General features: G+C 53.5%; 1 protein-coding gene across 1 annotated transcript in view; it reads left to right on the top strand.

Annotated features, from left to right (window-relative positions):
* LOC132396981 (arrestin red cell-like) overlaps positions 1-21,715 on the top strand; it is a 100,879-nt gene that overhangs the window by 56,335 nt on the left and 22,829 nt on the right. Inside the window, 4 exon segments of the mRNA XM_059975151.1 lie at positions 1,447-1,477; positions 10,532-10,592; positions 13,144-13,188; positions 19,236-19,436. Coding sequence (XP_059831134.1) covers positions 1,447-1,477; positions 10,532-10,592; positions 13,144-13,188; positions 19,236-19,436 — 338 coding nt within the window.

The raw sequence follows: 21,715 nt of genomic DNA, 5'->3' as shown, positions 1-21,715 counted from the left end.
CCTGGCTCTGGTGTCAGCAAGGTTTCACTCTTGGAGGGTGACCATTTCCCAGTTTAGACACTGTCCCCGCCAGCCTCCGGCAATCCTTGAGGAAAATATTTTGCAATGTTGACCATCTGGATGAGGTTTCAAATCTCCTGCCTTTGATCAAGGATGCAGGCCCCTAGATCCTGGCCTTTCAACCGTCCAACAGCCTACAACAGTGCCCTAATGGTACTGTTACTGGAAGTGGTTTATTATTGTGACATGTAACCAGTTAAGTAAGAAATATAAGCCGTCCATACAGGCGATTTTCAAATACATTGGTACATTGAGATAATATAAGGGAAAAACATTAACAGAATGCAGAATATACACTCAGTGGCCACTTTATTAGGTACAACTGCGTGTTAATGCAAATATCTAATCAGACAATCATGTGGCAGCAACTCAATGCGTAGAACATCCGGACATGGTCTAGAGGTTCCGTTCTTGTTCAGATCAGACATCAGACTGGGGAAGAAATGTGATCTGAATGATTGGCTGCAGAATGATTGCCAGCTAGGTGGTTTGAGCATCTCAAACTGCTGATTTCCTGCAATTTTCGCACACACCAGTCTCTAGAGTTTACAGAGATAGGTGTGAGAAACAAAAAGACACAGTAAGTGGTAGTTCTGTGGGTGAAAACACGCACAACACACTGGAGGAAGTCAGCATCCGTTGAAATGAACAGTCAAAGGTCTCAGCCCGAAACGTTGACCGCTCGTTTCCACGGATGCTGCCTGTCCTGCTGTGTGTTGTGCGTGTTGCTTTGACCCCAGCATCTGTGGTGTATCTTGTGTTTACTGTGGGTGAAAACACCTTGTCAATGAGCAAGGTGAAGGGAGAATGGCCAGACTGGTTCAAGCTGACAGGAAGGCGGCAGTAACTCAAATAAACACACATTACATTCGTGGTGTGCTCCTCTGAGTGCACAATACATCCAACCTGGAAGTGTATGGACAGCAGAAGACCACAGACGTACAGTCAAGAATGATAAGGTGGCCACGAGTGTTGTGTTACCGCGACAGAGAGAGTGCAGGGCAGGCAGTCAGAACGATGCAAGAGGAAGACTGTGAGCTCATTGTACTAGGGGACCTTTCAGTATTCTTGCAAACGCGGGGTAGAAGATGTCTTTGAACTTGATGGTACGTGCTTTCAGGTTTTCCTATCTTCTGACCGATGGGAGGGAGGGGTCTCTGTTGGCTGCTTCACTGAGCCAGCAGGAAGGGTAGACAAGATTTAGTGGAGGAGAGGCTTGTTTTGCTGATATGCTGAGCTGTGGCAAAACTACCTGTGGTTTATGGTTGTGTGGGAAGCTTTGGGGAGGAGGATTAAATGAGTCTCCAAGCTGCAGGTTGGATCACACAGTTGTATGTTGTGACGGTTAAGTTTCTGCACACTAACATGTCCCTTTCTCTCTTACAGGGTGTTTAAGAAGTCCAGTCCGAACTGTAAGGTAAGAGATTTGTTGTTTCGTATCCGTCTGCATCAGAACACAGATAATATTCATACAATGTAGCCAGCTCGTCATTCTCCGGAGCTTCCACGGTGGGATCTCACCACCAGGCACATGTTTCCCTCTGCCCCTATCTCCGTTGCTTTCCAAAGGGAGTCTCCGTGACTCCCTTGTCCACGTGTCTCTTCCCTCCTAGCACCTATCCCAGTGACTACCACTGCCCCTTCACTACCTCCCTCACCACCACTCAGGGCCCCAGGTGAGCCAAAACTTCTAATTAGCTGCATCACTGTCTGATATTGGGAGGGGGGGGGTCTACTGCACTTGGCCAAATGGTTAAGGCTTTGGGCTGGCGATCTGAAGATCATTAGTTCAAGGCAGTGTGTGTGTGTCCTTGAGCAGGGCACTTAACCACACACTGTTCCTGCACGTTTATAGACCAGTGGCAGCGGTTGGTGCAGTACGGACAAGACAAGACATAACTGAAATAAACTGCAGAAAGTTGTGAGCTAGTCACATCCATCACGGGCACTAGCCTCCCCAGCTTCCAGGCCGTCTTCAAGGAGCGATGCCTGAATAAAGTGGTATCCACTATCAAGGACCCCCATCTCCCAGGTCATACCTTTTTCCTCATTGGAAGGAGGTACATCAGGAACAGCTTTCCCTCTGCCATCCGATTTCTGAATGGACATTGAACCCACGAACACCACCTCACTACTGTTTCTATTTCTATTTTGCACAATTACATAATACATGTATATACTATAATTCATAGTTTTCTCCTATCATTATGTATTACATTATACTGTTGCCATGACACATGCCAGAGATATTAAACCTGATTCAGGTTCTGATTGACTCTGACCTGTGGGTCTGTCGGTCTCCTCTGCGTTGGTGAGATCCAAGGCAGATTGTGGGACTGTTGCGTCAAGTATCTTCACTCTGTCTGACGCAAAAGGCGCGATCTTCCACCGGCTGCCCATTTCAGCTTAACTTCCCCTTCGCACACCAAGATGTCGCTGCACGGCCTCCTCTGCTGCCACAGTGAGACCACAGTCAGGTTGAAGCAGCAACACCTCGTATTCTGCCTGGCTAGTCTCCAACCAGTGAGTCACTCCCCTCTGTCTCCCCCACCTCTTCACTCCTTTTCCATTTCCCATTCTGCTTCCCCTCTCACCCCACCCTCATGACTTGCCCATCACCTCCCTTTGGTGCCCCCCTCCTTCCCTTTTTCCCATGGTCCAAGGGGCAAAAGTCCTCCCTCTGACTCTTCCATCTGTTATATCTCACCTTCTCGGCTCATCTCCCCTCCCTCACCTGGTCTTGTTCTCCTCCCCCTTCTCCCCACCACCTTCTCATTCTGGCTTCTGCCCTCTTTCCCTCGGGCCCTGATGAACGGTCTTGGACTGCAACGTTGATTGTTCATCTCCCTCTACGGTTGCTGCCTGACCTGCTGAGTTTAATTTAATTTATTTATTTATTGAGAGACTGCAGGGGAGTAGGGCCTTCCACGCCTTCGAGCTGCATCGCCTAACAACCCCCGACTTAATCCAAGCCTAACCCCAGGGCAATTTACCAGCTGGCACGTCTTCGGACTGCGGGAGGAAACCGGAGCAGCCGGAGGAAACCCACACGGTCACAGGGAGAACACAGATTCCTTACAGGCTGTGGCGGGAATTGAACCCAGGTCGCCTACACTGTAAAGCGTTGTTACCCTTTCCACCAGCATTTTCTGTATGTTGTTCATTAATTTATCCACTTTCACGTCCCCTGGACTTTGAAGTTGTTGTAGTTAATATGACAGCCCGTCTGTGCACAGCAAGATCCCACCGACAGACAGGAGTTTGATGATTTAGGATGTAATGCACCGGGCAGGGAGGGGAAGCTCAGTGAAGCTGGGAGAGCTCAGCGGGTGACGCAGTATCACCAGGGGGATGTCGGCCTGTCTGGCTGGATTCCTGCATCAGGACTGAGAGGGGAGAGGAAGCAATACAGAATGAGGGACGGGTGAGGTAGCGTCCGGTAGGTGAGAGGTGGATGCAGATGGGGAGGGGATTGTGGGCAGAGAAGTGTGTGTGTGTGTGTGTGTGTCGTGGACACTACGGTGTGCGTTACAGTAGATTATTAAATTTGTTTATTGTTAATACATGCGGTGGGGTGGGATTTACCTCTATCATAGGTGGTGGAATGCACTTTTCCCCCCACTAGCCTGCAGGTCACCCTTGGGCAAGGTGTAACACCTGCTTAGGCCCCACCTTCCCCAACCTAGAGTTGGCTCCTTTAAAGGGGGTTTAGATCAGGAGAGGGGTGGACAGGTTTGTGTGTGTGTGTGTGAGGCCCAGTGGGTTGGTTTTTGATTGCGTGTGTGTATTTGAAATCAGATTCAGATTTATTTATCACGTGTACATTGAAACGTGCAGTGAAGTGTGTCGATTGTGTTAACAGCCAACACAGCCGAGGGTGTGCAGAGGGCAGCCACACATTCTGGTGCCAATGTGGCATGCTCACAGTGCTCAGCGTAACTACCCCCACGCACTGTCCTCCAACTCCAGGACATGCCTCCTGCCTCATTTGCGTGTGAGTGGGTGTTTGTGTGTGTCTAGTTTAGGTATGTGTGCGCACATGCGTGTGTTTGGTTTTGTGTGTGCATATCTGTCCACTCATTCCTTTCTGGGAGTGTTTACATGCTTGTGTGCACGTGTCGGTGTCTGGGTGTTACGGAGGAATTTCCATTGCGAGATCTCCCGAGTGTGTGGAGTAATTTTCCCTTTGGCCGTGTTTCCTCTGTCAGGAGTCGATACTGTCTGCAACCTGCTTGTTTACTTTTTGATATCAGTGTGGATTTTGGCAGCAATTATATGTGGGCTCTTTCTCCTCAAACAATCAGTCACTTCAACACCCTGAACCCTCCAGTAAAAGCAAACCACCGGCGAACAGTTTGCAGCCAGCTGATATCACCCAGCTGCTTGCTTCCTGACGCGTCGAGGTGTGATACTCCTGCCTGACCCTTAAGCTGTGTGTCAGTAAGGAGATTGCTGGAGGGATGTTGATGTGAAATGGGTCAGGAAGTCAAATTAAAATATTTGTGGTTGGTGGGGGTGGGGAGGAGGTGGTTCCAGAATCAGGGAGATGGAGGTGGGTGTAGAAGCAAGAGGGGTTTCCAGAGAGGCAGATGAGTGCAGGGATTGGAGGGGGTTACAGACTCAGGACAGGGTGTAGGGGCCAGAGGGGGTTACAGAGAGGCAGATGAGTGCAGGGATTGGAGGGGGTTACAGACTCAGGACAGGGTGTAGGGGCCAGAGGGGTTTCCAGAGAGGCAGATGAGTGCAGGGATGGAGGGGGTTACAGACTCAGGACAGGGTGTAGGGGCCAGAGGGGTTACAGAGAGGCAGATGAGTGCAGGGATTGGAGGGGGTTACAGACTCAGGACAGGGTGTAGGGGCCAGAGGGGTTTCCAGAGAGGCAGATGAGTGCAGGGATTGGAGGGGGTTACAGACTCAGGACAGGGTGTAGGGGCCAGAGGGGTTTCCAGAGAGGCAGATGAGTGCAGGGATTGGAGGGGGTTACAGACTCAGGACAGGGTGTAGGGGCCAGAGGGGTTTCCAGAGAGGCAGATGAGTGCAGGGATTGGAGGGGGTTACAGACTCAGGACAGGGTGTAGGGGCCAGAGGGGTTACAGAGAGGCAGATGAGTGCAGGGATTGGAGGGGGTTACAGACTCAGGACAGGGTGTAGGGGCCAGAGGGGTTTCCAGAGAGGCAGATGAGTGCAGGGATTGGAGGGGGTTACAGACTCAGGACAGGGTGTAGGGGCCAGAGGGGTTTCCAGAGAGGCGGATGAGTGCAGGGATTGGAGGGGGTTACAGACTCAGGACAGGGTGTAGGGGCCAGAGGGGTTTCCAGAGAGGCAGATGAGTGCAGGGATTGGAGGGGGTTACAGACTCAGGACAGGGTGTAGGGGCCAGAGGGGTTTCCAGAGAGGCAGATGAGTGCAGGGATTGGAGGGGGTTACAGACTCAGGACAGGGTGTAGGGGCCAGAGGGGTTACAGAGAGGCAGATGAGTGCAGGGATTGGAGGGGGTTACAGACTCAGGACAGGGTGTAGGGGCCAGAGGGGTTTCCAGAGAGGCAGATGAGTGCAGGGATTGGAGGGGGTTACAGACTCAGGACAGGGTGTAGGGGCCAGAGGGGTTTCCAGAGAGGCAGATGAGTGCAGGGATTGGAGGGGGTTACAGACTCAGGACAGGGTGTAGGGGCCAGAGGGGTTTCCAGAGAGGCAGATGAGTGCAGGGATTGGAGGGGGTTACAGACTCAGGACAGGGTGTAGGGGCCAGAGGGGTTACAGAGAGGCAGATGAGTGCAGGGATTGGAGGGGGTTACAGACTCAGGACAGGGTGTAGGGGCCAGAGGGGTTTCCAGAGAGGCAGATGAGTGCAGGGATTGGAGGGGGTTACAGACTCAGGACAGGGTGTAGGGGCCAGAGGGGTTTCCAGAGAAGCAGGTGAGTGCAGGGATTGGAGGGGGTTACAGACCAGGACAGGGTGTAGGGGCCAGAGGGGTTTCCAGAGAGGCGGATGAGTGCAGGGATTGGAGGGGGTTACAGACTCAGGACAGGGTGTAGGGGCCAGAGGGGTTACAGAGAGGCAGATGAGTGCAGGGATTGGAGGGGGTTACAGACTCAGGACAGGGTGTAGGGGCCAGAGGGGTTACAGAGAGGCAGATGAGTGCAGGGATTGGAGGGGGTTACAGACTCAGGACAGGGTGTAGGGGCCAGAGGGGTTTCCAGAGAGGCAGATGAGTGCAGGGATTGGAGGGGGTTACAGACTCAGGACAGGGTGTAGGGGCCAGAGGGGTTTCCAGAGAGGCAGATGAGTGCAGGGATTGGAGGGGGTTACAGACTCAGGACAGGGTGTAGGGGCCAGAGGGGTTACAGAGAGGCAGATGAGTGCAGGGATGGGAGGGGGTTACAGACTCAGGACAGGGTGTAGGGGCCAGAGGGGTTTCCAGAGAGGCAGATGAGTGCAGGGATTGGAGGGGGTTACAGACTCAGGACAGGGTGTAGGGGCCAGAGGGGTTTCCAGAGAGGCAGATGAGTGCAGGGATTGGAGGGTGTTACAGACTCAGGACAGGGTGTAGGGGCCAGAGGGGTTTCCAGAGAGGCGGATGAGTGCAGGGATTGGAGAGGGTTACAGACTCAGGACAGGGTGTAGGGGCCAGAGGGGTTTCCAGAGAGGCAGATGAGTGCAGGGATTGGAGGGGGTTACAGACTCAGGACAGGGTGTAGGGGCCAGAGGGGTTTCCAGAGAGGCAGATGAGTGCAGGGATTGGAGGGGGTTACAGACTCAGGACAGGGTGTAGGGGCCAGAGGGGTTTCCAGAGAGGCAGATGAGTGCAGGGATTGGAGGGGGTTACAGACTCAGGACAGGGTGTAGGGGCCAGAGGGGTTTCCAGAGAGGCAGATGAGTGCAGGGATTGGAGGGGGTTACAGACTCAGGACAGGGTGTAGGGGCCAGAGGGGTTTCCAGAGAGGCAGATGAGTGCAGGGATTGGAGGGGGTTACAGACTCAGGACAGGGTGTAGGGGCCAGAGGGGTTTACAGAGAGGCAGATGAGTGCAGGGATTGGAGGGGGTTACAGACTCAGGACAGGGTGTAGGGGCCAGAGGGGTTTCCAGAGAGGCAGATGAGTGCAGGGATTGGAGGGGGTTACAGACTCAGGACAGGGTGTAGGGGCCAGAGGGGTTTCCAGAGAGGCAGATGAGTGCAGGGATTGGAGGGGGTTACAGACTCAGGACAGGGTGTAGGGGCCAGAGGGGTTTCCAGAGAGGCAGATGAGTGCAGGGATTGGAGGGGGTTACAGACTCAGGACAGGGTGTAGGGGCCAGAGGGGTTACAGAGAGGCAGATGAGTGCAGGGATTGGAGGGGGTTACAGACTCAGGACAGGGTGTAGGGGCCAGAGGGGTTTCCAGAGAGGCAGATGAGTGCAGGGATTGGAGGGGGTTACAGACTCAGGACAGGGTGTAGGGGCCAGAGGGGTTTCCAGAGAGGCAGATGAGTGCAGGGATTGGAGGGGGTTACAGACTCAGGACAGGGTGTAGGGGCCAGAGGGGTTTCCAGAGAGGCAGATGAGTGCAGGGATTGGAGGGGGTTACAGACCAGGACAGGGTGTAGGGGCCAGAGGGGTTTCCAGAGAGGCGGATGAGTGCAGGGATTGGAGGGGGTTACAGACTCAGGACAGGGTGTAGGGGCCAGAGGGGTTTCCAGAGAGGCAGATGAGTGCAGGGATTGGAGGGGGTTACAGACTCAGGACAGGGTGTAGGGGCCAGAGGGGTTTCCAGAGAGGCAGATGAGTGCAGGGATTGGAGGGGGTTACAGACTCAGGACAGGGTGTAGGGGCCAGAGGGGTTACAGAGAGGCAGATGAGTGCAGGGATTGGAGGGGGTTACAGACTCAGGACAGGGTGTAGGGGCCAGAGGGGTTACAGAGAGGCAGATGAGTGCAGGGATTGGAGGGGGTTACAGACTCAGGACAGGGTGTAGGGGCCAGAGGGGTTACAGAGAGGCAGATGAGTGCAGGGATTGGAGGGGGTTACAGACTCAGGACAGGGTGTAGGGGCCAGAGGGGTTTCCAGAGAGGCAGATGAGTGCAGGGATTGGAGGGGGTTACAGACTCAGGACAGGGTGTAGGGGCCAGAGGGGTTACAGAGAGGCAGATGAGTGCAGGGATGGGAGGGGGTTACAGACTCAGGACAGGGTGTAGGGGCCAGAGGGGTTTCCAGAGAGGCAGATGAGTGCAGGGATTGGAGGGGGTTACAGACTCAGGACAGGGTGTAGGGGCCAGAGGGGTTTCCAGAGAGGCAGATGAGTGCAGGGATTGGAGGGGGTTACAGACTCAGGACAGGGTGTAGGGGCCAGAGGGGTTACAGAGAGGCAGATGAGTGCAGGGATGGGAGGGGGTTACAGACTCAGGACAGGGTGTAGGGGCCAGAGGGGTTTCCAGAGAGGCAGATGAGTGCAGGGATTGGAGGGGGTTACAGACTCAGGACAGGGTGTAGGGGCCAGAGGGGTTTCCAGAGAGGCAGATGAGTGCAGGGATTGGAGGGGGTTACAGACCAGGACAGGGTGTAGGGGCCAGAGGGGTTTCCAGAGAGGCGGATGAGTGCAGGGATTGGAGGGGGTTACAGACTCAGGACAGGGTGTAGGGGCCAGAGGGGTTTCCAGAGAGGCAGATGAGTGCAGGGATTGGAGGGGGTTACAGACTCAGGACAGGGTGTAGGGGCCAGAGGGGTTACAGAGAGGCAGATGAGTGCAGGGATTGGAGGGGGTTACAGGCTCAGGACAGGGTGTAGGGGCCAGAGGGGTTTCCAGAGAGGCAGATGAGTGCAGGGATTGGAGGGGGTTACAGACTCAGGACAGGGTGTAGGGGCCAGAGGGGTTACAGAGAGGCAGATGAGTGCAGGGATTGGAGGGGGTTACAGACTCAGGACAGGGTGTAGGGGCCAGAGGGGTTTCCAGAGAGGCAGATGAGTGCAGGGATTGGAGGGGGTTACAGACTCAGGACAGGGTGTAGGGGCCAGAGGGGTTTCCAGAGAGGCAGATGAGTGCAGGGATTGGAGGGGGTTACAGACTCAGGACAGGGTGTAGGGGCCAGAGGGGTTACAGAGAGGCAGATGAGTGCAGGGATGGGAGGGGGTTACAGACTCAGGACAGGGTGTAGGGGCCAGAGGGGTTTCCAGAGAGGCAGATGAGTGCAGGGATTGGAGGGGGTTACAGACTCAGGACAGGGTGTAGGGGCCAGAGGGGGTTACAGAGACTGGGAGGTGCATCCCAAGTCAGTTTCTCCCCCACCAGACATAGTTTAGACTCCACATTAAGAACTGGGGAATGGAACTATTGGAGGTGTTCAGTATTGATACTGGCCTTTTGGCCATTCGCGCCTATCCTGGTCCTCTTTGCCTGCCGATACTCATCCCGGTTTCCTGCGTTCAAACCATACTCTGCTCTGCCTCACCTATTTAAGTATTTGTTTAAATGCTTTGTGAAATGTAGCAATTTAGACTTTTTAACAAAAGCCTGGTAGAAAAGGGTGACACCTCAATGAAATGACTAGATGTCTCCATGCAACAGAAAAAGAGACTATTTGGCCCATTGAATCCTTCCTGGCTCCCATTACCCCACTGATATTCCCTGTAGGTAATTTCCCCCCACAAAAGTGGGTAGTTGATGATCAGTGTGGACTGCAAAGGTCTCTCGAGTTAACTTTGAGTCATGGAATTGCTGCAGTACAGGAACAGGCCTTTAGGCCCATTTAGTCTATGCTGACCCGATCTTCTACCTGGTCTCACCTACCTGCATTCAGACCATAATCTTCCAAACCCCTCATGTCCATGCACCTATCCAAACTTGTCCCTTTGTAGTGCTTAGTGAAACGCTATTACAATGCCAGCTCTGGGTTCGATTCCCGCTTCTGTCTGTGAGGAGTTTGTACTTTCTCCCGTGATCATGTGGGTTTCCTCCGGGTGCTCCGGTTTCCTCCCACAGTCCAAAGATGTATGTGTAGGGTTAACTTGTGGGCGTGCTGTGTTAGCATGAAGAGTGTGGTAACACTTGCAGGCTGCCCCCCAGCACAACTGATTTGATGCAAACGATGCATTTCACTGTGTGTTTCAACGCACGTGTGACAGACCTTTACCTTTAATTGAACTTGTACCGACTATTTCTGCTGAAGAAATTTCCCCTCTGGTTCCCCTTGAATGTTCACCTTTCACCCTGAACCTATGACTCCTAGCTCTAGCCTCACACAACTTGGCTGGGGGTGCGGGGGGAGGGATATCTTGCATCCTCCAGAGGCTAACTGGTGAGTTTCTGCTCTGTGGTGACCCTTGGGATGTTGGTGGTGGGGAAGGGAAGAGACGAGAGGGCAGGTGTGACATTATCTCACTCTGGTACACCGTGTACGATTGGAGGTGAGGCAAGCGTGTCTTTATTTAACGTACCAGAGTAAGGAACAACATGAACCACCAACTGGCTTTACCTGTCCTCCATCTTAACCCTCCAGTTAACCGTTTACCTCGGAAAGCGAGATTTCATCGACCACCTTGAGCACGTGGATCCCGTAGGTGAGTCTCCAGGTTCTCGTTCTGTTCCAGGGGTACTGGTTGGGGGGAGGGTGGGTTGGGTTTGCTCCTTGAAGGCAGACAACAGCTTTGGGAAAATAGGAAGTGTTTGGGAGGGGGAGCATGAAGGAATTTACCATGGTTCTGGTGTTTCTGCAGACATTGGGGCTTATTACTGGTACTTCATAGCTAGTATAGACATTGTTGAGAGTGTGAACAAAGTCACTGGAGAGACACTGAGCTGGTGGATGTAGAAGTCTTTACTGAGCAAAACGAATAGGCATATTTGAGAAAGTACATCACATTGTTATACCCTTAGGATCAATAGTTATAAAGTTTCAATAGTTACAATGACATCGTTTACTTCAATACTTTGGTTTGACAATGCTTCACTTAAGTTGTATATCTTTATTCAAAAACCTTAATCTTCACACCAACACTCCAGACACTCTATTTTGAATGTTAAACATCGTTGCTTCTCTGGTTGCATGCATGCATATGCAGACATCTCAGGTGAAAGGGTTTGCAGCCAACTCCATTCTGCAGCTCGAAGAACACCATTGTTCAGAGCTGCACATCAAATTCACTCTGCAATCCACCTTCAGACCTGAAGACTGGTTGCTGTTGAAATTAATATTTGCTATATACCTTAACCCCAGAATATGTTCTAACAGAGGAATGTTTGAACCACCTGTTCAGATTATTTTCATAGAAGCGTAGAAAACCTACAGCACAATACAGGCCCTTTGGCCCACAATGCTGTGCTGAACATGTACTTACTTTGCCTAGGCTTACCCATAGCCCTCTATTTTTCTAAGCCCCATGTACCTAACCGGGAGTCTCTTAAAAGACCCTATTGTTTCCGCCTCCACCACCGCCGCTGGCAGCCCATTCCGTGCACTCACACTCTCTGCATTTTAAAAAAAACAAACTTGCCCCTGACACATCCTCTGTACCTACTTCCTTGGGAGACATTGAAAGGGATCAATATAAACATAAGAAATAAGAGCAGGAGGCCATCCAGCCCATTGAGCCTGCTCCCCCTATCAATACGATCACAGCAGACGTGGCCATGGAGGCAACTTTGCCTTTTCCCCAGAACCCTTCATTCCCTTGTAATGCAAAAGCCTACCTAACTGTGCCTTAGCTATATCTGTTGAAGTAGCATGACCAGAGATTTCCACAGATCCAGTATTCTCTGGGAGAAGCATTTTCTCCTCATTTCTGTCCTAAATCTACTCCCATGAATGTTGAGGATATGCTCCCAAGTTCTAGTCTCACTTACCAGTGGAAACAACTTTCCAGCCTCTCTTATCTACCCCCTCATACTTCTGTGTTTTCAGAAGAGCATTCTTCTGAATTCTGGCAAGTACCGTTCCAGATGACTCAATATCTCCTCACTGACTCATCTCAGAAATCAGCCTGGGGATCCTCCTCAACACCAACTCCAAAGCCAAGTGCATCTTCCTTCAAATAAGGAGACCGGAACCGTGTGTGGCCTCACAGATCAGAAGATATAGAGGCAGAATTTGGGCCATGGCGTCGGCACCGCCATTTCATCATGGCTGATCGTTTTTCCCCTCAGCCCCAATCTCCTGCTTTCCCTCTGTCCCTTCATGCCCTGACCAATCAAGAATCTATCAACCTCTGCCCAAAGATTTGACCTCACCTGTGGCAACGACTTCCAAATCTGTACAGTTGCTCTTAAGTTCAATCCCTCTAGCAGTTAAGGCCACATTCCATTCTCTGGAGTTTTCCATGGATTCTCTGCTCTCAGAGAAATGCAGTTTCTCCTCTTCTCCATCCCTTAAATCTTAAGGCTATGTCCTCTGGTTCTAGCCTCAACTACCAGAATTCACTGGATTTGAAATTGTAATTGGGATAAACTGGGAAGAGGGACTTTCCCAGATGGGGGAAGAGACAAGAACCAGGGAACTGAGTAGGGAGGCAGTCAAACAGTCAAACAGAGGTAGAGCTTCTACCTCCAAGTGCACAGAGACCTGGATTCAATCTTAACCTCTGGCATTTTGTGTATTTGGAGCTCTCCCTGTGACCGCATTAGGATTTTGCCCCACATCCCAATACCTTGTGGGGTCCGTGGGTGGGTGAAGGGTTAGAATCTTCACGGAAAAGGGTTACAGGCACTGTTCCCTTTAAGCTGTTCAGGTACGCAGCCACGCGGTAACTGAAATGCCCCCACGCACATAGCCTTCCTTGCCGCGCAGCTGGGGTAAAGACAGAAGAAAAAGTTTATGAAAGGTGTAAAATTTTCTATGTTGTGCTATATTCCATTAAACCCTACAATTAATAAATAAAATCAAAAGTATTTAATTTTTCATTTTAAATATTCATCGCATGCATATTACAAAAAACACACTTAAGTTGCCATGCAGTGTTCAAGACGTGTGAAATTTTCTAATCAGAGCAATGGTTGGTTATAGGGAAAGGTGGTGAGTGGAACCGGAGGTGAGCTAGCAGAGATTCAATGGCCAGCATGGCCTTGGATTTGAAAAAGGATCAAAACACACACTAACCACTCCATTCCCAATTACAGATGGAGTTGTCCTGGTCGACCCTGAATACCTGAAGGAGAGGCGAGGTGAGTACAGATATTGGGGTCGTCCGTTAGTAGTGGGGAATCTGACTCTGTGTACTGTTCACCTACACCCCCCCCCCCCCCCGGTGTACGGTCCACACTCTCCCCACAGCACACTGGAGATGGGATGGCCGTTAGTAGTGGGGAATCTGACTCTGTGTACTGTTCACCTACACCCCCCCCCCGGTGTACGGTCCACACTCTCCCCACAGCACACTGGAGATGGGATGTCCGTTAGTAGTGGGGAATCTGACTCTGTGTACTGTTCACCTACACCCCCCCCCGGTGTACGGTCCACACTCTCCCCACAGCACACTGGAGATGGGATGGCCGTTAGTAGTGGGGAATCTGACTCTGTGTACTGTTCACCTACACCCCCCCCGGTGTACGGTCCACACTCTCCCCACAGCACACTGGAGATGGGATGGCCGTTAGTAGTGGGGAATCTGACTCTGTGTACTGTTCACCTACACCCCTCTCCAGTGTACGGTCCACACTCTCCCCACAGCACACTGGAGATGGGATGGCCGTTAGTAGTGGGGAATCTGACTCTGTGTACTGTTCACCTACACCCCTCTCCAGTGTACGGTCCACACTCTCCCCACAGCACACTGGAGATGGGATGGCCGTTAGTAGTGGGGAATCTGACTCTGTGTACTGTTCACCTACACCCCCCCCCGGTGTACGGTCCACACTCTCCCCACAGCACACTGGAGATGGGATGTCCGTTAGTAGTGGGGAATCTGACTCTGTGTACTGTTCACCTGCCCCCCCCCCCCGGTGTACGGTCCACACTCTCCCCACAGCACACTGGAGATGGGATGGCCGTTAGTAGTGGGGAATTTGACTCTGTGTACTGTTCACCTACACCCCCCCCCCGGTGTACGGTCCACACTCTCCCCACAGCACACTGGAGATGGGATGGCCGTTAGTAGTGGGGAATCTGACTCTGTGTACTGTTCACCTACACCCCCCCCGGTGTACAGTCCACACTCTCCCCACAGCACACTGGAGATGGGATGGCCGTTAGTAGTGGGGAATCTGACTCTGTGTACTGTTCACCTACACCCCCCCCCCGGTGTACGGTCCACACTCTCCCCACAGCACACTGGAGATGGGATGGCCGTTAGTAGTGGGGAATCTGACTCTGTGTACTGTTCACCTACACCCCCCCCCGGTGTACGGTCCACACTCTCCCCACAGCACACTGGAGATGGGATGGCCGTTAGTAGTGGGGAATCTGACTCTGTGTACTGTTCACCTACACCCCCCCCCGGTGTACGGTCCACACTCTCCCCACAGCACACTGGAGATGGGATGGCCGTTAGTAGTGGGGAATCTGACTCTGTGTACTGTTCACCTACACCCCCCCCCGGTGTACGGTCCACACTCTCCCCACAGCACACTGGAGATGGGATGTCCGTTAGTAGTGGGGAATCTGACTCTGTGTACTGTTCACCTACACCCCCCCCCCGGTGTACGGTCCACCACCCGCCCTGCCCCCCCCCCCGGTGTACGGTCCACCACCCGCCCTGCCCCCCCCCCCGGTGTACGGTCCACCACCCGCCCTGCCCCCCCCCCCCGGTGTACGGTCCACCACCCGCCCTGCCCCCCCCCCCCGGTGTACGGTCCACCACCCGCCCTGCCCCCCCCCCCCCCCCGGTGTACGGTCCACACTCTCCCCACAGCACACTGGAGATGGGATGGCCGTTAGTAGTGGGGAATCTGACTCTGTGTACTGTTCACCTACACCCCCCCCCGGTGTACGGTCCACCACCCGCCCTGCCCCCCCCCCCCGGTGTACGGTCCACCACCCGCCCTGCCCCCCCCCCCGGTGTACGGTCCACCACCCGCCCTGCCCCCCCCCCCGGTGTACGGTCCACCACCCGCCCTGCCCCCCCCCCCGGTGTACGGTCCACCACCCGCCCTGCCCCCCCCCCCGGTGTACGGTCCACCACCCGCCCTGCCCCCCCCCCCGGTGTACGGTCCACCACCCGCCCTGCCCCCCCCCCCCCGGTGTACGGTCCACACTCTCCCCACAGCACACTGGAGATGGGATGGCCGTTAGTAGTGGGGAATCTGACTCTGTGTACTGTTCACCTACACCCCCCCCGGTGTACGGTCCACACTCTCCCCACAGCACACTGGAGATGGGATGGCCGTTAGTAGTGGGGAATCTGACTCTGTGTACTGTTCACCTACACCCCCCCCCGGTGTACGGTCCACACTCTCCCCACAGCACACTGGAGATGGGATGTCCGTTAGTAGTGGGGAATCTGACTCTGTGTACTGTTCACCTACACCCCCCCCCGGTGTACGGTCCACACTCTCCCCACAGCACACTGGAGATGGGATGGCCGTTAGTAGTGGGGAATCTGACTCTGTGTACTGTTCACCTACACCCCCCCCGGTGTACGGTCCACACTCTCCCCACAGCACACTGGAGATGGGATGGCCGTTAGTAGTGGGGAATCTGACTCTGTGTACTGTTCACCTACACCCCTCTCCAGTGTACGGTCCACACTCTCCCCACAGCACACTGGAGATGGGATGGCCGTTAGTAGTGGGGAATCTGACTCTGTGTACTGTTCACCTACACCCCTCTCCAGTGTACGGTCCACACTCTCCCCACAGCACACTGGAGATGGGATGGCCGTTAGTAGTGGGGAATCTGACTCTGTGTACTGTCCACCTACACCCCCCCCCGGTGTACGGTCCACACTCTCCCCACAGCACACTGGAGATGGGATGGCCGTTAGTAGTGGGGAATCTGACTCTGTGTACTGTTCACCTGCCCCCCCCCCCCCCGGTGTACGGTCCACACTCTCCCCACAGCACACTGGAGATGGGATGGCCGTTAGTAGTGGGGAATTTGACTCTGTGTACTGTTCACCTACACCCCCCCCCGGTGTACGGTCCACACTCTCCCCACAGCACACTGGAGATGGGATGGCCGTTAGTAGTGGGGAATCTGACTCTGTGTACTGTTCACCTACACCCCCCCCGGTGTACAGTCCACACTCTTCCCACAGCACACTGGAGATGGGATGGCCGTTAGTAGTGGGGAATCTGACTCTGTGTACTGTTCACCTACACCCCCCCCCCGGTGTACGGTCCACACTCTCCCCACAGCACACTGGAGATGGGATGGCCGTTAGTAGTGGGGAATCTGACTCTGTGTACTGTTCACCTACACCCCCCCCCGGTGTACGGTCCACACTCTCCCCACAGCACACTGGAGATGGGATGGCCGTTAGTAGTGGGGAATCTGACTCTGTGTACTGTTCACCTACACCCCCCCCCGGTGTACGGTCCACACTCTCCCCACAGCACACTGGAGATGGGATGGCCGTTAGTAGTGGGGAATCTGACTCTGTGTACTGTTCACCTACACCCCCCCCCGGTGTACGGTCCACACTCTCCCCACAGCACACTGGAGATGGGATGTCCGTTAGTAGTGGGGAATCTGACTCTGTGTACTGTTCACCTACACCCCCCCCCCGGTGTACGGTCCACCACCCGCCCTGCCCCCCCCCCCGGTGTACGGTCCACCACCCGCCCTGCCCCCCCCCCCCGGTGTACGGTCCACCACCCGCCCTGCCCCCCCCCCCCGGTGTACGGTCCACCACCCGCCCTGCCCCCCCCCCCGGTGTACGGTCCACCACCCGCCCTGCCCCCCCCCCCCCCGGTGTACGGTCCACACTCTCCCCACAGCACACTGGAGATGGGATGGCCGTTAGTAGTGGGGAATCTGACTCTGTGTACTGTTCACCTACACCCCCCCCGGTGTACGGTCCACACTCTCCCCACAGCACACTGGAGATGGGATGGCCGTTAGTAGTGGGGAATCTGACTCTGTGTACTGTTCACCTACACCCCCCCCCGGTGTACGGTCCACACTCTCCCCACAGCACACTGGAGATGGGATGGCCGTTAGTAGTGGGGAATCTGACTCTGTGTACTGTTCACCTACACCCCCCCCCGGTGTACGGTCCACACTCTCCCCACAGCACACTGGAGATGGGATGGCCGTTAGTAGTGGGGAATCTGACTCTGTGTACTGTTCACCTACACCCCCCCCCGGTGTACGGTCCACCACCCGCCCTGCCCCCCCCCCCCCCGGTGTACGGTCCACCACCCGCCCTGCCCCCCCCCCCCGGTGTACGGTCCACCACCCGCCCTGCCCCCCCCCCCGGTGTACGGTCCACCACCCGCCCTGCCCCCCCCCCCGGTGTACGGTCCACCACCCGCCCTGCCCCCCCCCCCCGGTGTACGGTCCACCACCCGCCCTGCCCCCCCCCCCCGGTGTACGGTCCACACTCTCCCCACAGCACACTGGAGATGGGATGGCCGTTAGTAGTGGGGAATCTGACTCTGTGTACTGTTCACCTACACCCCCCCCGGTGTACGGTCCACACTCTCCCCACAGCACACTGGAGATGGGATGGCCGTTAGTAGTGGGGAATCTGACTCTGTGTACTGTTCACCTACACCCCCCCCGGTGTACGGTCCACACTCTCCCCACAGCACACTGGAGATGGGATGGCCGTTAGTAGTGGGGAATCTGACTCTGTGTATTGTTCACCTACACCCCCCCCCCCGGTGTACGGTCCACCACCCGCCCTGCCCCCCCCCCCCCCGGTGTACGGTCCACCACCCGCCCTGCCCCCCCCCGGTGTACGGTCCACACTCTCCCCACAGCACACTGGAGATGGGATGGCCGTTAGTAGTGGGGAATCTGACTCTGTGTACTGTTCACCTACACCCCCCCCGGTGTACGGTCCACACTCTCCCCACAGCACACTGGAGATGGGATGGCCGTTAGTAGTGGGGAATCTGACTCTGTGTACTGTTCACCTACACCCCCCCCCGGTGTACGGTCCACCACCCCCCGGTGTACGGTCCCCCCCCCCCCGGTGTACGGTCCACACTCTCCCCACAGCACACTGGAGATGGGATGGCCGTTAGTAGTGGGGAATCTGACTCTGTGTACTGTTCACCTACACCCCCCCCCGGTGTACGGTCCACCACCCCCGGTGTACGGTCCACACTCTTACCACCAAAACATTGACACTGTCCTGTTCTGGAGCCAGAATCGGACCCAAACGAAGGCCGCTCTGGCCCTCGACACCTGCTGCCCCTGATCTATAGACTCGGTCATAGCTTCCTGCTTGTTCCCCATTGGCCCTTAACGTCTGCGTATTTACCTCACCACCTGGCAAAAAAAGATTGGCCAATCTTGGATCCTCTCTGGATCTTCATCTCCATGGATTTAAGCTGAAGAGAATTCTACGTGTTGCCAACCACTTAGGAAGAAATTTTTGCTCGTCTCTGTCCAGTGGGCGATCCTTTAACCCTGAAATTATGCACCCCAAATCCCTTTTGTACTGGCCACCTCCATCACTGCACCCACCATCTCTGTGAGGCCACCCTCTGCTAATCCCTGCATTCCACGGGCTGGTTACTGGCAACCAATACCTGTTACCAGTAACCAATGCTGGCCAGATATGAATAACCAACTCCCCTTATGATTGCCAGTGCTGGTCCCTGTTAACGGGTCATTGGTTACCAGTGACCTATCCATGTTGTTAGGAACAAGGGCCAGTTACTGGTAGCCCATGCTCGTTACCAATAACAAAACCCATTCTGTCTGCCCCTGCTGGTTCTCAGTTATCACAACTGATGGCATTACTATTGGATAGTGCTTGGTTACTGGTAACCGGTGCTGGTTATCAACAATGGATTCCCATCCCATTTGTCTCTGATTTGTACTAATTAGTGATATAAAGGGTTTGTTTTGGTTACCAACAATCAATGGTGTTGTTTACTTGACCTGGCCAGTGCTAGTTAGTTACCAGTATCTAATACCCAATGCCCATGTTCTTTGCACATGCTATTTACTAGTCACCTGTGCTGGTTCCAGGTAACCAGGGCTTGCGCTGATTATGGGTAACAAGTACCCATTCTATTTTTCCGTGCTGGTAACTTGTAACTGTGCTAGTTACCCGTGCTGGTTCCCAGTAACCGACACCTGCACCGTTTCACCGCAGTCTTCGTCACGCTGACCTGCGCCTTCCGCTATGGACGCGAGGACCTGGACGTGCTTGGCCTCTCCTTCAGGAAGGATCTATTCATTGCCACGTTCCAGGCCTTTCCACCCCTGCCCGAGGAGAAGAAGCCCCTGACCCGCCTCCAGGAGCGGCTGGTGAAGAAACTGGGCGAGAACGCGTTCCCCTTCTTCTTCACGGTGAGCCCAAGGGAGGGAGAGAGGTGCCCCTGGACCAGAGCTTAAATCGGGGCTTTGTGTGTAGGGCGAGGATCCACGGGGTAGGGAGCTGTTTACGAGGAGGTTGCCTGCACTCGGAGAGTCTGAGTTATAGGGAATGGAATTTATTCCTTGTGAGGTGGGAGAATGTGGGGTCACCTTATTGGGGTATACAAAATAATGAAAAGGTTCTGTTTTCATCACTGTATGGACATATAGTGACCAGCTTGGCTTGTTCATACCAATGAAATCATTACATGGTGCATCGAGGCAGAGCAAGGTAAATCAATAACCGAATGCAGAATAAAGGGTAACAGCTACAGAGAGAGTGCAGAGCAGGTAAACAATCAAGTGCCAGATCATAACGAGGTGGATTGGGAGGCCAAGTGTCCATCTTATCATACATTCATTCTCCTCCATGGATGCTGCCTGCCCTGCTGAGTTCCTCCAGTATTTTGTGTGAGTAACTCGTGTTTGTTTATTGAGGTACAGCCTTTCCAGTTTTTCAAGCTGCACTGCCCAGCAACCCTTGATTTAACCCAGCTTAAATTGTGGGACAATTTACAATGACCAAACAACCTATAAACTGGTTCATCTTTGGACTGTGGGAAGAATGTCCCCAGGACATAGGTGGATGAAGTAAACACAAGAGGTTCTGCAGATGCTGGAAATCTAGAGCAACGCTCACAAAATGCTGGTAGAACTCAGCAGGTCAGGCAGCTTCCATGGAAATGAATAAACAGTTGGTGTTTTGGGCCAAGACCCTTCCTCAGGACCAGAAAGAATCGTTTCCCAGTCTTTTTCCCAGGGTTGGGGAATCAAGAACTAGAGGGCACAAGTTTGAGGGGAGAGAGAGTTAATAGGAACCTGAGGGGCAATTTCACCCAGAGGTTGGTCTGTAAATGGAACAACCTCCCAGTGAAAGTGGTTGGGGCAGATACGTTAACAACATTTAAAAGACACTTGGATGGGTAACTTTTTTAAAGCCATGAACAAATGCCATTAAGCAAAGGGTCCGTTGTCATTTAACTATATGCATGTATACCGTACAATGCAAACGAGAGAATGTTTCTCCAGACAAGAGTGCAAAGCTCAGTAGTGTACAGAGCACAATATAACACATAATGACTTGGGAAAGTAAGGATAAAGTGTACAAATGGATTACACATAAATAAAGTAGATAAATAAAATATTGCAAAACACAGAACAGATTATCTAGTGACTCTTTGAACCTGATGCAACAGGGAGTTCAGAAGCCTAATGGCCTGACCGTTGTTTTTATGTATGTCTCCTGCCTGATGGTAGAAAGTCAAAGAGGATGCTGGTTGGATGGAATCTTTAATAATACTAAGGGCCCCGCACACGCAGCCCCCTGTCCTTGATGGATGGTAGGCAGATCCCCATGATCTTCTTGGTCATTCTCACAGTCCAATAATCGACAGATGGAGATGTATCTTGAGGGGATGCTTTCAGTGGTGCTCTGATAAAGTGCAGTTAAGATGGTTGAGGGTGGCTCTCTTCCCTCAATCTCCTCAGGAAATGGAGGCGCTGCTGTGCCGCCTTGTTCAGGGAAGTGTTCTTAAGGGATCAGGTGAGGTCATCTGTAATGTGACCTCCCAGGAATTTGGTGCACTTAACTCTCTACAGACGACCATGCATTCTCATATGAAAGGGTAAAGCACGGCTTGTAACAATTTAAATGTATATAGAGCTCTAACTTGGAATGTATGCGTTCGGTTAGGGGTAGCATTGAAATATCACAAATATTTTAAAGAAACCTATTTTAAAAACTTTATTAAAGGGATTAAAAATCCTCAAATTAAAAATAATGGGGGGGAAGATAACTTGCACACAACAAGAGGACCAGAACCTTGTTGTGGCTTGGATGCTTGTGTGCCTCAATGACCTGGACAGCTGTGTCGGCTGGAGTCAGGGCTTAGGGTCACCCAAGCAAACAGGTCAAAGGGTAGAGGCCAGTCTAAGAGTGGGTCACCAGTCCTCCAGGTTTGGGGGTACGGCTTGGGGCTAACAACCCTGACTGGCCAAACAAACCAGCAATGAAGAATCTTTCTACGTCTGAGTGTGACGGTATTCCTGAGTCTCCAGCCGGGACTAGCATGACTGACAGGAGTGAAAACCGAGGGGAAGCTACTGACGTGATGACGGAAGATCTGAACACCGCCAGAGATGGAGGAGCTTCACTGCTGCCCCTAAACTCCCACACATCAGGCAAAAAAGCAGAACGGTGCCCCTATTTTGTGGAGT

This window comes from Hypanus sabinus, chromosome 7, assembly GCF_030144855.1.
Source record: "Hypanus sabinus isolate sHypSab1 chromosome 7, sHypSab1.hap1, whole genome shotgun sequence".
Taxonomy (NCBI): Eukaryota; Metazoa; Chordata; class Chondrichthyes; order Myliobatiformes; family Dasyatidae; genus Hypanus; species Hypanus sabinus.
The sequence above is the reverse complement of the archived record's forward strand: the minus strand, read 5'-3'. Positions and strand labels throughout refer to the sequence as shown.